General features: G+C 41.7%; 1 protein-coding gene across 2 annotated transcripts; it reads right to left on the reverse strand.

Moving 5' to 3' along the window:
- Positions 1–9,214: 9,214 nt before the first annotated feature.
- On the reverse strand, positions 9,215–13,834 carry LOC118391632 (oocyte zinc finger protein XlCOF6-like). Of its 2 annotated transcripts, none has more exons than XM_035783159.1 (6): positions 13,780–13,834; positions 12,447–12,526; positions 12,112–12,309; positions 11,770–12,009; positions 11,222–11,342; positions 9,215–11,073 (listed from the first exon to the last, which is right to left on the reverse strand). In XM_035783159.1, exons 2-6 carry the CDS (start codon positions 12,495–12,497, stop codon positions 9,815–9,817), a joined length of 1,869 nt encoding a protein of 622 aa, XP_035639052.1. In that variant the 5' UTR covers positions 12,498–12,526; positions 13,780–13,834; the 3' UTR covers positions 9,215–9,814. The 2 variants fall into 2 exon arrangements, with proteins under 2 accessions (XP_035639052.1, XP_035639044.1); XM_035783151.1 differs by having other exon boundaries at positions 12,106–12,309.
- Between the last annotated feature and the right edge of the window lie 11 nt (positions 13,835–13,845).

Below are 13,845 nucleotides of genomic sequence, written 5' to 3' on the forward strand. Positions count from 1 at the left end.
GTTGGGGTGGGCAGTCTGTTTGTTTTTCTATGTTGGTTTTTGTGTTCGGTCTAGTATGGTTCTCAGAGGCAGGTGTCGTTAGTTGTCTCTGATTGAGAATCATACTTAGGTTGCCTGGGTTTCACTTTTGGTTTGTGGGTGTTTGGGCCACACGGTACATTTTTGGTTTTGTATATTTCACATTTATTATTTTGTTCCAGTGTTCTTGAATAAATCAATATGGACACTTACCACGCTGCATTTTGGTCCGTTCCTTACTCCTCCTCAGACGAAGAGGAGGAAATCCGTTACACTATGTACAGCTGCAGCGATCGGTAAGCTGCTCAGATAGCTGATGTTTAAAGTTATTGAGGGAGATATAATTCTCCAACTTCAGTGAATTTTTTTGTTGTTGTTTTTTTTTGCAATTCGCTCCAGTCATTGGCAGCAAAGAACTGTAAGGAAGGGCGGCCAAAGAAGGTGTTGGCTTTGGGGATGACCAGTGAGATATACCTGCTAGAGCACGTACTAAGGGTGGGTGTTATGGTGACCAGTGAGCTGAGATACGGCGGAGCTTTACCTAGCAAAGACTTATAGATGACCTGGAGCTAGTGGGTCTGGCGACGAATACGTAGCGAGGGCCAGCCGACGAGAGCATACAGGTCACAGTGGTGGGTGGTATATGGGGCTTTGGTGACAAAACGGATGGCACTGTTATAGCAAACTGGATGCAGTCTGAGTAGAGTGTTGGAGGCTATTTTGTAAATGACATCCCTGAAGTCAAGGATCAGTAGGATAATCAAATTTACGTGGGTATGTTTGGCAGCATGAGTGAAGGAGGCTTTGTTGCGAAACAATTTGTCCCCTGTATGTGTCAACTGATGTCTTCTAAGATCTCTGGAAAAGCACAAACATGTTTGACACAGAGCACTGATAAGGCTTAGGCTTTTCTACTTTGTGTGTTTTCTGGTGTGCATTGAGAATTTCCAGCTGGCAGGAGGACTTCTTACACACCTTGAAAAAACGTCTAGCTGGAGCTGAGCCCCCCCATCTGTTTTGAATTGTTATTTTGGCATGAATATGTGTCACATATTTGTTTGCAAACAACGTTAAAAAAATATTGAGTTAATAAAGCCTCATACAAACATGGTATCATCTTTGTTTTCTTGTGTAAGGCAGCTCAAAATGGGTTTTCAGCCTAGCTCAGTGCTTTCTGTGACGGTGGGGCAGCCAGTGAAAAATACGGAGCGTAGGGGTTGGTTATGTTCTCTACTTGCGCCGTGATTGACTCAATGTTCTGTCACTCATAGGGACACAACAGCACTACACAGTCTACGGGGAGAGCTCAAATTCAGGCCCCTTGGGTGCTGCCCTAAAGTTACATTAGAAGTGCCCATCCATGAAGGCTCAAGTTAATTGGCCACAGATAAAATTACGTCAAATCACGTTATATCTACCATCGCGTTGATTGGACTGATCATGTCAACGTCATACTTTCAAAATCTTAGCTAGCAAGCTAGCAGTCATCATGAATCAAGTCAACAATCTACTGGCAAATCCTATTCAAGCCTTGTCTTATGAAGAGAAATTATAAAGAGAAACTACAGATAAAAATGTATCGTGCTCATCGGCCATAAACATTACACAAGTTGGAAATCGCAAATTCAACAATGAGTGGTTTGGAAGGAATCAGTTTCAACTGCAAGCATAGCAAAGCAATCACTAGCCTGCTATTCATTGGAGTGGTTGTGTGGTCCAAGTCTGGGTTTAAGAGTCTCTTTCCCATGCTTAAAAGGATAAACAATCAACATTGGCCATGCTGTCCATATAGAATGACTTCTGCCGTGTTCAAAACAACTGGAAACTCACAACTGGGAAATCTCCGACTTCAGTGAGTTTACGACAACTGGCAACTCTGGAAAAAAAAACAAGCTCCGACCGGGAAAATATGTTTTGAATGATCATCCAACTCGGAATTCCAAGTTGGGAACTCGGGCCTCTTTCTAGATCTCCGACCTGAAGATCACTGACGTCATGATTTGACCTTGTTATTTTCAGAGTTCCCAGTTGTCTTGAAAGCACCATAAATCCAGAGAATCCGAGACTTTGATGACAAAATTTGCCCATAAGGACCGCCACCCCACCTTCCTGTTCAAGTGAGCACAGCACAACAAGGTATTGTGTGCTGCTGCATAAATGATGCAATATGCCAGGGAGATATATATACTGTAGCTAAGAAAGTAATACTAAGTATATGTTGTGTAGTAGGCACATGTGCCTCACCCTAATAATTATTATTATTATTTGGTCCCTTTTCCCCTCATAACTTTGCCTACTGTCCTGACTTGGAGAAATGTCATCATTGAATATTGTAAGAGCTTTCATTGTCTGCTTATATGCCCATGGTGGAAATTCTTACACAGGGACACTCAGTCAATCTTAATTGAATCATTGTTTATTGTCAGCGCGCAGGAGAGGTTCCAACAAACTTGATGCACCATGGTGAATGTCTGTTACGAGCTCTAACGGGGCAGTCATATTAGTTCCCTTATATACTGACAGGTTATATTTGCATGATTTAGCTTATTCATCATTCATAATCAATGTATTCTTCATTCATGTGACGACCAATACTGGGTCATGCATGTGACAGACCGATACATCACAAGGCATCTTCTCTCTAAGCTGAGACCTTGAAACTGAGATTCCCTTTTCTCGAAGGTTCTGGGCGTACTGCCAAATTGCAGATCCTGAAAATGAGGATTCGTTCAATCAGTCATTTGCATGAACACAGAAATTGATTTATACAAACATAACACAGAAATGTATTATTAGAAAGGCACTAACATAAAAATGTCAATCTCACCCCCTCTATTTATCCTACAGTTCTGACTTGGTGTACAGGGAGAATACTGTAAGAAAGGCCCATGTTCTGAATTCTGTCGCTGTACATTTCAAAAGTGCTGAACAAATAGTTATATTGACTATGTCCGTCCTAGCTCCTCATGTCTTAATCGAAATGACAGATTGCCTCTTATGCGCTCGTCATCCCCTTATGCCATAGTTTGTACATCTCAATTGTCAGTAGAAACCTAATTTGTTTAAGCAAGTCAGCTATGTTTTTTAAAGGCAGTAAATTAGACTGAATGAACTATTTCGCTGCCATACAAGGCTCCGCTTATAGCCAGGTGTAGCAGTGGTAAGGTGTTGGGACTACTGTTGGGACAGCTTTATGTAGGCCCTAACAGTTTGTGGGCACCATCTACCACCCTTATAGTGCAATTTATGTATTGATTGGTGTTGTGTTGTGTAGTGGCTTTGCTAGCACGCACCCAAAACATTTTTGGGGAGTTAGCTCCTCCAAGATTTACATGCTAAAATCACCACTGGAAATTATCTTCATGGTTCTAGGTCTTGCCGGATTTAGCGACCAAAATTATTTTCATGGTCCTTCGTATTCTGACCTGCTATAGTAGAGATACCATGAAAAAATGTCTAGCTGGAGCTCGTCTGAGCGGTTGGCTATGAATGCCCTCACCCGCTAGTACACTTATACGGACTCTGACTGGATCTGCCCACTATAATGTTGTCCGGTTAGAACATGATGATGAGGCCCATAACTGTACTTTTGCATGGCCACGACTGCGTGGCCATGCACGCCTCCAACTCAATCATCAAGTTTGCGGACAACACTACAGTGGTAGGCTTGATTACTAACAACGACGAGACGGCCTACAGGGAGGAGGTGAGGGCCCTCGGAGTGTGGTGTCAGGAAAATAACCTCACACTTAATGTCAACAAAACAAAGGAGATGATTGTGGACTTCAGGAAACAGCAGAGGGAGCACCCCACTATCCACATCGATGGGACAGTAGTGGAGAGGGTAGTAAGTTAAGTTCCTCGGCGTACACATCATAGACAAACTGAATTGGTCCTCCCACACAGACAGCGTTGTGAAGAAGGCGCAAGCAGCGCCTCCAACCTCAGGAGGCTGAAGAAATTTGGCTTGTCACCAAAAGCACTCACAAACTTCTATAGATGCACAATCGAGAGCATCCTGTCGGGCTGTATCACAGCCTGGTACGGCAACTGCTCCGCCCACAACCGTAAGGCTCTCCAGAGGGTAGTGAGGTCTGCACAACGCATCACCGGGGGCAAACTACCTGCCCTCCAGGACACCTACACCACCCGATGTCACAGGAAGGCAATAAAGATCATCAAGGACAACAACCACCCGAGCCACTGCCTGTTCACCCCGCTATCATCCAGAAGGCGAGGTCAGTACAGGTGCATCAAAGCAGGGATCGAGAGACTGAAAAACAGCTTCTATCTCAAGGCCATCAGACTGTTAAACAGCCACCACTAACATTGAGTGGCTGCTGCCAACATACTGACTCAACTCCAGCTCACTTTAATAATGGAAATTGATGGAAATTGATGTAAAAATATATCACTAGCCACTTTAAACAAAGCTACTTAATATAATGTTTACATACCCTACATTACTCATCTCATATCTACAGTGGGGCAAAAAAGTATTTAGTCAGCCACCAATTGTGCAAGTTCTTCCACTTAAAAAGATGAGAGAGGCCTGTCATTTCCATCATAGGTACACTTCAACTATGACAGACAAAATGAGAAAAAAATCCAGAAAATCACATTGTAGGATTTTTAATGAATTTATTTGCAAATTATGATGGAAAATAAGTATTTGGTCACCTACAAACCAGCAAGATTTCTGGCTCTCACAGACCTGTAACTTCTTCTTTAAGAGCCTCCTCGTTACCTGTATTAATGGCACCTGTTTGAACTTGTTATCAGTATAAAAGACACCTGTCCACAACCTCAAACAGTCACACTCCAAACTCCACTATGGCCAAGACCAAAGAGCTGTCAAAGGACACCAGAAACAAAATTGTAGACCTGCACCAGGCTGGGAAGACTGATTCTGCAATAGGTAAGCAGCTTGGTTTGAAGAAATCAACTGTGGGAGCAATTATTAGGAAATGGAAGACATACAAGACCACTGATAATCTCCCTCGATCTGGGGTTCCACACAAGATCTCACCCCGTGGGGTCAAAATGATCACAAGAACGGTGAGCAAAAATCCCAGAACCACACGGGGGGACCTAGTGAATGACCTGCAGAGAGCTGGGACCAAAGTAACAAAGCCTACCATCAGCAAGGGCATTGAAGATTGAATGTGGCTGGGTCTTTCAGCATGACAATGATCCCAAACACACCGCCCGGGCAACGAAGGAGTGGTTTCGTAAGAAGCATTTCAAGGTCCTTGAGTGGCCTAGCCAGTTTCCAGATCTCAACCCCATTGAAAATCTTTGGAGGGAGTTGAATGTCCGTGTTGCCCAGCAACAGCCCCAAAACATCACTGCTCTAGAGGAGATCTGCATGGAGGAATGGGCCAAAATACCAGCAACAGTGTGTGAAAACCTTGTGAAGACTTACAGAAAACGTTTGACCTCTGTCATTGCCAACAAAGGGTATATAACAAAGTATTGAGATACATTTTTGTTATTGACCAAATACTTATTTTCCACCATAATTTGCAAATAAATTCATTAAAAATCCTGCCATGTGATTTTCTGGATTTGGTTGTCATGGTTGAAGTGTACCTATGATGAAAATTACAGGCCTCTCTCATCTTTTTAAGTGGGAGAACTTGCAGAATTGGTGGCTGACTAAATACTTTTTTGCCCCACTGTATATACTGTACTCTATATCATCTACTGCATCTTTATGTAATACATGTATCACTAGCCACTTTAAACTATGCCACATTGTTTACATACCCTACATTCCTCATCTCATATGTATATACTGTACTCGATACCATCTACTGCATCTTGCCCATGCCATTCTGTACCATCACTCATTCATATATCTTCATGTACATATTCTTTATCCCTTTACACTTGTGTGTATAAGGTAGTAGTTTTGGAATTGTTAGGTTAGATTACTCGTTGGTTATTACTGCATTGTCGGAACTAGAAGCACAAGCATTTCGCTACACTCGCATTAACATCTGCTAACCATGTGTATGTGACAAATCAAATTTGATTTGATGGTCACCACCATACTTGTGTGGCTTTATTGAATTAGGAAACAGCATGTGAACAGTCCGTCAGCATCATAGGTTTTCCTTCTTACAACGGCATGTAAACACCGTTTTTTGACCCCGGCAGGTGAAGGTTATTGGAGAGACAGAGCGCACAGTGGAAAAGGAGGTTTTAAAGAACAAAGGAAAATAGTATTTCAACACAGAATTAACTCCCAAAGACAAAGCTTGGCGGACGTTCCACTGGTGGCGAAGTGGTTACTATGTTTGTTTTGGCTTTTGTATCTCAAGAACGCTGCCAAAGCCTGATAGTAATAAACCAGTTTAACCCTTCACTTGGACTGGTGTTGTGTGTCTATGTGTAAACCCTGCCTTACAAGAACCCGGCGTCAAAAATGCTACAGTGGTCTTACATCTCGTTATTTAACAGCAACAGTTTTTGTGACAAAACTATGGGTAGAATTGAAAATGCAACAAACACATTGAAGTAGAGTATATTGTGATAAATTGCAGGCCACACTACTTGCCGAGAGTTCTCAGCTATACTTTTCGTGGCTGTTTATTTACCAGCACAAACCTATGCTGGCACTAAGACCGCACTCAGTCAGCTGTATAAGGAAATAAGCAAACAGGAAACCACTCACCCAGAGGCACATCATCCCCACAGTGACTGTACGTACATACCCCAACCAGAAGCCATGGATTACAGGCAACATTCGCACTGAGCTAAAGGGTAGAGCTGCCGCTTTCAAGGTGCGGGACTCTCACCCGGAAGCTTACAAGAACTCCCGCTGTGCCCTGCGACGAATCATCAAACAGGCAAAGCGTCAATACAGGGCTAAGATTGAATCATACTACACCGGCTCCGACGCTCGTCGGCTGTGGCAGGGATTGCAAACTATTACAGACTATAAAGGGAAGCACAGCCGTGAGCTGCCCAGTGACACAAGCCTCCCAGATGAGCTAAATCACTTCTATGCTCACTTCGAGGCAAGCAACACTGAGGCATGCATGAGAGCATCAGCTGTTCAAGATAACTGTGTGATCACGCTCTCCGTAGCCGACGTAAGACCTTTAAACAGGTCAACATACACAAGGCTGCGGGGCCAGACGGATTACCAGGACGTGTGCTCCGGGCATGTGCTGACCAACTGGCAGGTGTCTTCACTGACATGTCCCTGATTGAGTCTGTAATACCAACATGTTTCAAGCATACCAACATAGTCCCTGTGCCTATAGGGAGGAGGTCAGAGACCTGGCCGGGTGGTGCCAGAATAACAACCTATCCCCCAAAGTAACCAAGACTAAGGAGATGATTGTGGACTACAGGAAAAGGAGCACCGAGCACATCCCCATTCTCATCGACGGGGCTGTAGTGGAGCAGGTTGAGAGCTTCAAGTTCCTTGGTGTCCACATCAACAACAAACTAGAATGGTCCAAACACACCAAGACAGTTGTGAAGAGGGCACAACAAAGCCTATTCCCCCTCAGAAAACTAAAGATTTGGCATGGGTCCTGAGATTCTCAAAAGGTTCTACAGCTGCAACATTGAGAGCATCCTGACCGGTTGCATCACTGCCTGGTACAGCAATTGCTCGGCCTCCGACCACAAGGCACTTCAGAGGGTAGTGCGTACGGCCCAGTACATCACTGGGGCAAAGCTGCCTGCCATCCAGGACCTCTAAACCAGGCGTTGTCAGAGGAAGGCCCTAAAAATTGTCAAAGACCCCAGTCATAGACTGTTCTCTCTACTACCGCATGGCAAGCGGTACCGGAGTGCCAAGTCTAGGACAAAAAGGCTTCTCAACAGTTTTTACCCCTAAGCCATAAGACTCCTGAACAGGTAACCAAATGGTTACCCAAAGTATTTGTATTGGGTGCCCCCCCAACCCCTCTTTTACACGGCTGCTACTCCCTGTTTATCATATATGTATAGTCACTTTAACTATACATTCATGTACATACTACCTCAATTGGCCCATTGTGTCCCATCACCCACCAACACCTCTTTTTACGCTACTGCTACTCTCTGTTCATCATATATGCATAGTCACTTTAACCATACCTACATGTGCATACTACCTCAATAAGCCTGACTAACTGGTGTCTGTATATAGCCTTGCTACTATTATTTTCAAATGTCTTTTTACTGTTGTTTTATTTCTTTACTTACCGACACACACACATTTTTTCTCTCGCATTATTGGTTAGAGCCTGTAAGTAAGCATTTCACTGTAATGTCTACCTACACCTGCTGTATTCGGCGCACGTGACAAATAAACTTTGATTTGACCTTACTATTTATTTATTTTAATTCGGTACATGAAGGTGTCAGTAAAAGGACATTTCGTGTGCAAAAGTACATTTGGTGGAAACATGCTCATAAAGGTTATACAACATTCGCATTAAAATCTATCACCAATTGGATGGAAACCTAGCTAATGGCACCAATGTTGATATTAGCTAAAGGGCCATTCCATAGCAACATGATTATGCTGAGATTCATATTGTTCACTTTGAAATGTGTCAAACAATTCAAGTTTAAGTAAGTGTTTTTGTCATGTTTTCAGTGGACAGTGTTAAAATTAGGCTACATTATCCTTGTTCAAAATGTTGTTATGGCTTGTTACAGAACTGTGCAAATGCAAACTACATTAAGTGAAGTGGATTCATACCCGGTAAGAGAATGACATCCTGGGTCCCTGAATTGTACTACACAGAAATGCATAATTATATATTTGAATGTCATTCTATTCATGATGATGTAGCCTAAATAGTTAGTGGTAGAAATGAGGTAATATATGCTCTCATCAAAGGTCATGTCATCTTATGGACCTTTGAAAGTGTAATAGATTTTTTATTTGTTTTACTCAAAGCATAAACCTACATTTTCTTAGTCTATTTTGCTTTTCAGAATTTGTAAGTGGCATGGTGACACCTGTGAATAATACATCTGAGTGAAAAGACGGACAATTGAATGAATCTTTATTACAACACTGTTATCAATATATTTACCATCAATTGATTCACCCCTTCAAGAACTGCATGTGAAACACACAACTATGTTTGTGTTCTTCCTTGCCAATCAATGACCTGAAGTCAAATGCTTTCAAGTGGAGGTGGATTAGAAATGTCCAAAGAGGGATAGATCCACAAAGATATCGCAGCTACATTTTATTATAACAGAACACACAGACAAACAGACAGTCTTAGCTTTTATTTGACACCCAACTTGATGCTCGTATGAACTTCACATGTTGGTCCACATGGGTCTTTAAACAGTTTCAAACATACATAGCTAGCTACACTCTTTTGTTATACCGTACTAGCACCTTATTTGAAACAACTAGTAACACTATGTGGAATAGCCCTAATGTATTCTATCTGGCACAACATAAGACTTGTATAGTCAGCTACACACCCAATTTGTCCTCAAATGGCTTTATAAAGCTCATATATATATATATTCAGAAATATATTTACCTTTAGCTAGTTACATGGATGATTTTCAGGAGTATCGGAGGGTCAGCTAATATTATTGCGGTTGCACATACAGAATATCGAAAAGTAAAAAGTACCACTAGATGTAAAAATACTTTCCTATTTTACTGCCACCTAATGGACATACATGAAAGCGAATCCTACTCCCCTACAGTCGTCAGAGAACAAAAAGGCCTGTCTCTTGAATGATTTTGAACTAGAGATAAATGTACCAAGAAGAACAGACTTATAATTAGATGGCATTGTATTACATTATTATATCATATCTGTACTTCTACAGATGGGGGTGCATTACAATTTTGCTCTGTCTTCATACAGAATCGTTGGTGACGTTTTAAGTTCCCATCATGGTTGAACCCTTTCCCACAGTTAGAGCAGACCACTGTTTTGGTTCTATTGTGAATGAGGAGATGGGTTTTCAGGTGAGCCGCTCTGAAGAAACTCTTGTCACACTGAGTGCAGTGAAACGTCTTCTTCCCTGTGTGGCTCTGCTGGTGGCGTTTAAAGTTCCCCCTTAGGCTAAAGCTCTGTCCACACTCAGAGCAGTGGTAAGGCCTCTCTCCGCTGTGTGTCCGTTGGTGGTACGTCAATTCCCATTTCCTACCGAAACATTTTTCACATTGGGGGCAACTGAACGGTTTCTCCCCTGTATGTGTCAACTGATGTCTTCTAAGATCTCTGGAAAAGCCAAAACATTTGTCACACTGAGAGCACTGATAAGGCTTAGGCTTTTCTACTTTGTGTGTTTTCTGGTGTGCATTGAGAATTTCCAGCTGGCCGGAGGACTTCTTACACCCGTGGACATCATAGGACCTCTGTCCAGTGTGGGTCTCCCTTGTATGTGTCAACTGATGTCTCTTAAGGTCTCTGGAAAAGCCAAAACATTTGTCACACAGAGAGCACCGATAAGGCTTTTCTCCTGTATGGGTTTTCTGGTGTGCTTTTAGAGTTTCCGGCCGGTAGAATGACTTCTTACACCTGAGGCAATCAAATGGCCTCTCTTCAGTGTGGGTCATTTGATGTCTTTTTAGATGGGCTGGTCTTCTGTATTCTTTTCCACACTGAGAGCATTTATATGGTCTCTCTCCTGTGTGGCTCTTTTCATGGCTAGTCAGTTGGGTTTGAAATCTGTATCCTTTTCCACACTGAACGCATGTATATGGTCTCTCTACTGTGGGGATCATTTCATAGCTGGTCAGATGGGTTTGTCTTCGTAATCCTTTCCCACATCTGTGTTTTTTGAGTGAATCAGCGAAGACGTAGTTATTCCCACAGTCTGCACAGTGATATGGTTTCTCTCCTGTGTGACTCTTCTGATGTGTTTTCATAACATATTTATTGGAGAAGCTCTTGCCACATTGTGGACACGTGGCTTGTGTTGCTATGATTTTCCGAAACTTTAGCAGAGTGATGTACTCTTCAGGGTGGGCCCTCTTGAGATGCCCGTGAAAAAAGCGTTCTATGGTGAAACCGAGCGTACAATGAGGGCATGGGTAGAAGGACCCCTTTTTAGAGTCACCTAAAGGACAGAGATAAAAACATCAAATTAACTACACTGATTTCATTATAGAGCCACAGTTATTGAGAAATTAAACGTGTTATGTACATATAACACATTATTATATCTCTACACCGTAACTGCAACCCACCCCACCAATTGTACTCACTCAAATCAGCAGCATTAGCTTTCTCATCTGTATCTCGTGTCATCTCTGGATCCAATGATGTCTTGCTGCAATTTTCAATCTTCAATGCTCCTGAATCATCATGCTCATTGTTTTCACAGTCCTTTGAAGCAGAAATGAGGCGGGTATTCAGTCATAAAGTCAGTTACAGTATTTTCAAAAATTGGCGGAATACTAACTAGGCCCAGCACTCAAGCTAGTAGCTACTCAAGAAAGCTATGCTTTGTGTTTGTGAAATCTTAACTTCATTATGAAGCTATAGGCTTAAATTTTGACATTGTTGCCATACCTATACCTGGCCTACTTCTTGTATATGTCAGTAGCCCACTCCATATGCAGTCACATAGTGGCAGAAAGAATGAAGGTTGAAAGCTAGGTTTGTGGTACACAGCTTTTAATAGGTAAGGTGCAGAACGGTCAAAACAACTAGGAATGAAGACACCTTTAGTTTGAACCTTCAAGAAGCTAACCCTACAAAACATTTCAAAGTGTGTATTTCACTCAGTACGTTATTAAATGCTTGAACTCACCTGCACATTATCACTTTCCATCTCACTGTCCTCTGTATCCTCTGTATCTGAGCATGATGATGATGATGTTTCCAATGGTTCCCAAGGCACTGGCACTTTCATAACATCCTCATCTTCTGACTTCAACCAGTCTTCATTCTCTTCTTCCTTAACTGTAATTAAGGCAACTTTCTCTTCATCTACTGGCAGAAGGGAGCATTCTTCAGACTCCTCTTTGACTGGGACTAGAGAAGGCAGCACCTGACACAGAGAAAACATCATTCATTCAGCATCATCATTCTAACAATAACTCTGGGCCTCGTAAATGGGCTTGCACAGTGTTAAGGAGGCACTTACCCTTACTTTGAGGTAAGTCATGCTTTTATGTCCACACTCTTGCTCTGTGACTCGATGGATGACTGAAAGTGGATCAAAGGAGGTATCTTGTTCATCCGGGTCCTCATTTTGACAAACCTGGAATGTTTCAACTCTTAATGGCACAGTTGAAATCTGGAGTTCATCAGCTTCCTCTTTGACCTGCCTCCAATGCAGTGAGGGATCCTAGAACAGACCATGGTTGGGGTTAGAAGAATAACATCTATTTGACCAATAAAACTTGTTAATGCCGCTCGTTTTACATATTGAATAATGAAATTGATTCTCATTTTGAAGAATGCATGATGTGTGGGTTAACCTACAAAAAGCTCTTCTGGCTGACCACTACTTTCATATCTCCCATATTGATCCATCTTCAGCAGATGATGAACAGACTCGTGACCTGTCAATAACAAAACAACCCACCCAAATGTTTAGTTAGATCACAAGGATCAACAAAGCCCAATGCATGTCAAACAAAAACAATTCAGTGCAAAGTTTAAGTACATTTTCAGAGGGCATTGTTAAAAGTAGTAATTGTGCATAGAGTGGTATGGTTTATTAAAGAACTGTGCAGATGCCAAGTTTGGTAACAGAATGACGGTATGAATCTTTTTTTCTTTACGTGACAACATTTTCCAAAAACGTAAATATCTGCTCCAAATTATAATTCAAAGATGTCTGCAGAAAGAATGGGCAGTCAGCAATATCAACTTTAGTTTGAAAAACAACCTTTGGTTATCAAACTACATCAAGTGGATTAACACACAGTAACAGAACTATGGTAACGAATGACATCATTGGTCCCTGATTTGTACTCCACATAAATCAATAATTATGGGTTTGAATGTCATTACATTCATGATGATGTAGCCTGAATAGTTAGAGGTAGAAATATGTAATATGCTCTCAACAAGGTAATTTCTTCTTTTAGCAATGTGTTTTTAAATTTTAAAAGGTAAATTAAAAAACACATACATGTTCTGTATTTTAGCCTGTGATTTAAAACACATTCCGTTTTAAGTATTTTTCTTTGACCTCATAACTCCTCCTTTAGTCTTTGCCTGTATCTTCTTTGCTTTTCAGCATTTGTCAGTGGCATCGTGACAATCTATGAATAATACATTTGAGTGAAATGACTGATGGAAAATGTAATGAATCTTTATTAAAACACTAACGTTAGTATCACGATGTTTACAATCAATGAATTCACCCCTTCAAGAACTGCATTCGACTAAGTACACACAACTGTAATTGTTCCTAACTTGCTAATAAGAGAACCTCATTAAGTCAAACGCTTTCAAGTGGAGGTGGATTCGAAAAGTCCAAAGCGGGATAGCTAGCGAGCTCCACAATGATATCCCAGCTGCATTTGATAATGAAGTACGACAGACACGCACTCTTAGCTTTCATTTGACACGCTCCTATGAACGACACACGTTGGTCCTAATGGGTCCTTCATAATACCTTGCCTTCAAACATGTATGGCTAGTCTTTGTTATACCGGTACTGTACTAGTACGTGGAATTGCCCTAAAGCATACTAGCTAACGTTAGCTAACTAAAGTTATCTGTTATAGCTGGAAAACAGATGGATCGTTAGCCCAACTTGTCATCAAATGGCAATAAAGCTCATAAACAAGGAAAATATATTTACCTGCTTGCTAGTTACATAGACATATCTAAATCTCAGGGAATAGTATTAAGGTTGCACATACGGAAA

Source organism: Oncorhynchus keta, chromosome 1, assembly GCF_023373465.1.
Source record: "Oncorhynchus keta strain PuntledgeMale-10-30-2019 chromosome 1, Oket_V2, whole genome shotgun sequence".
In the NCBI taxonomy this organism is placed as follows: Eukaryota; Metazoa; Chordata; class Actinopteri; order Salmoniformes; family Salmonidae; genus Oncorhynchus; species Oncorhynchus keta.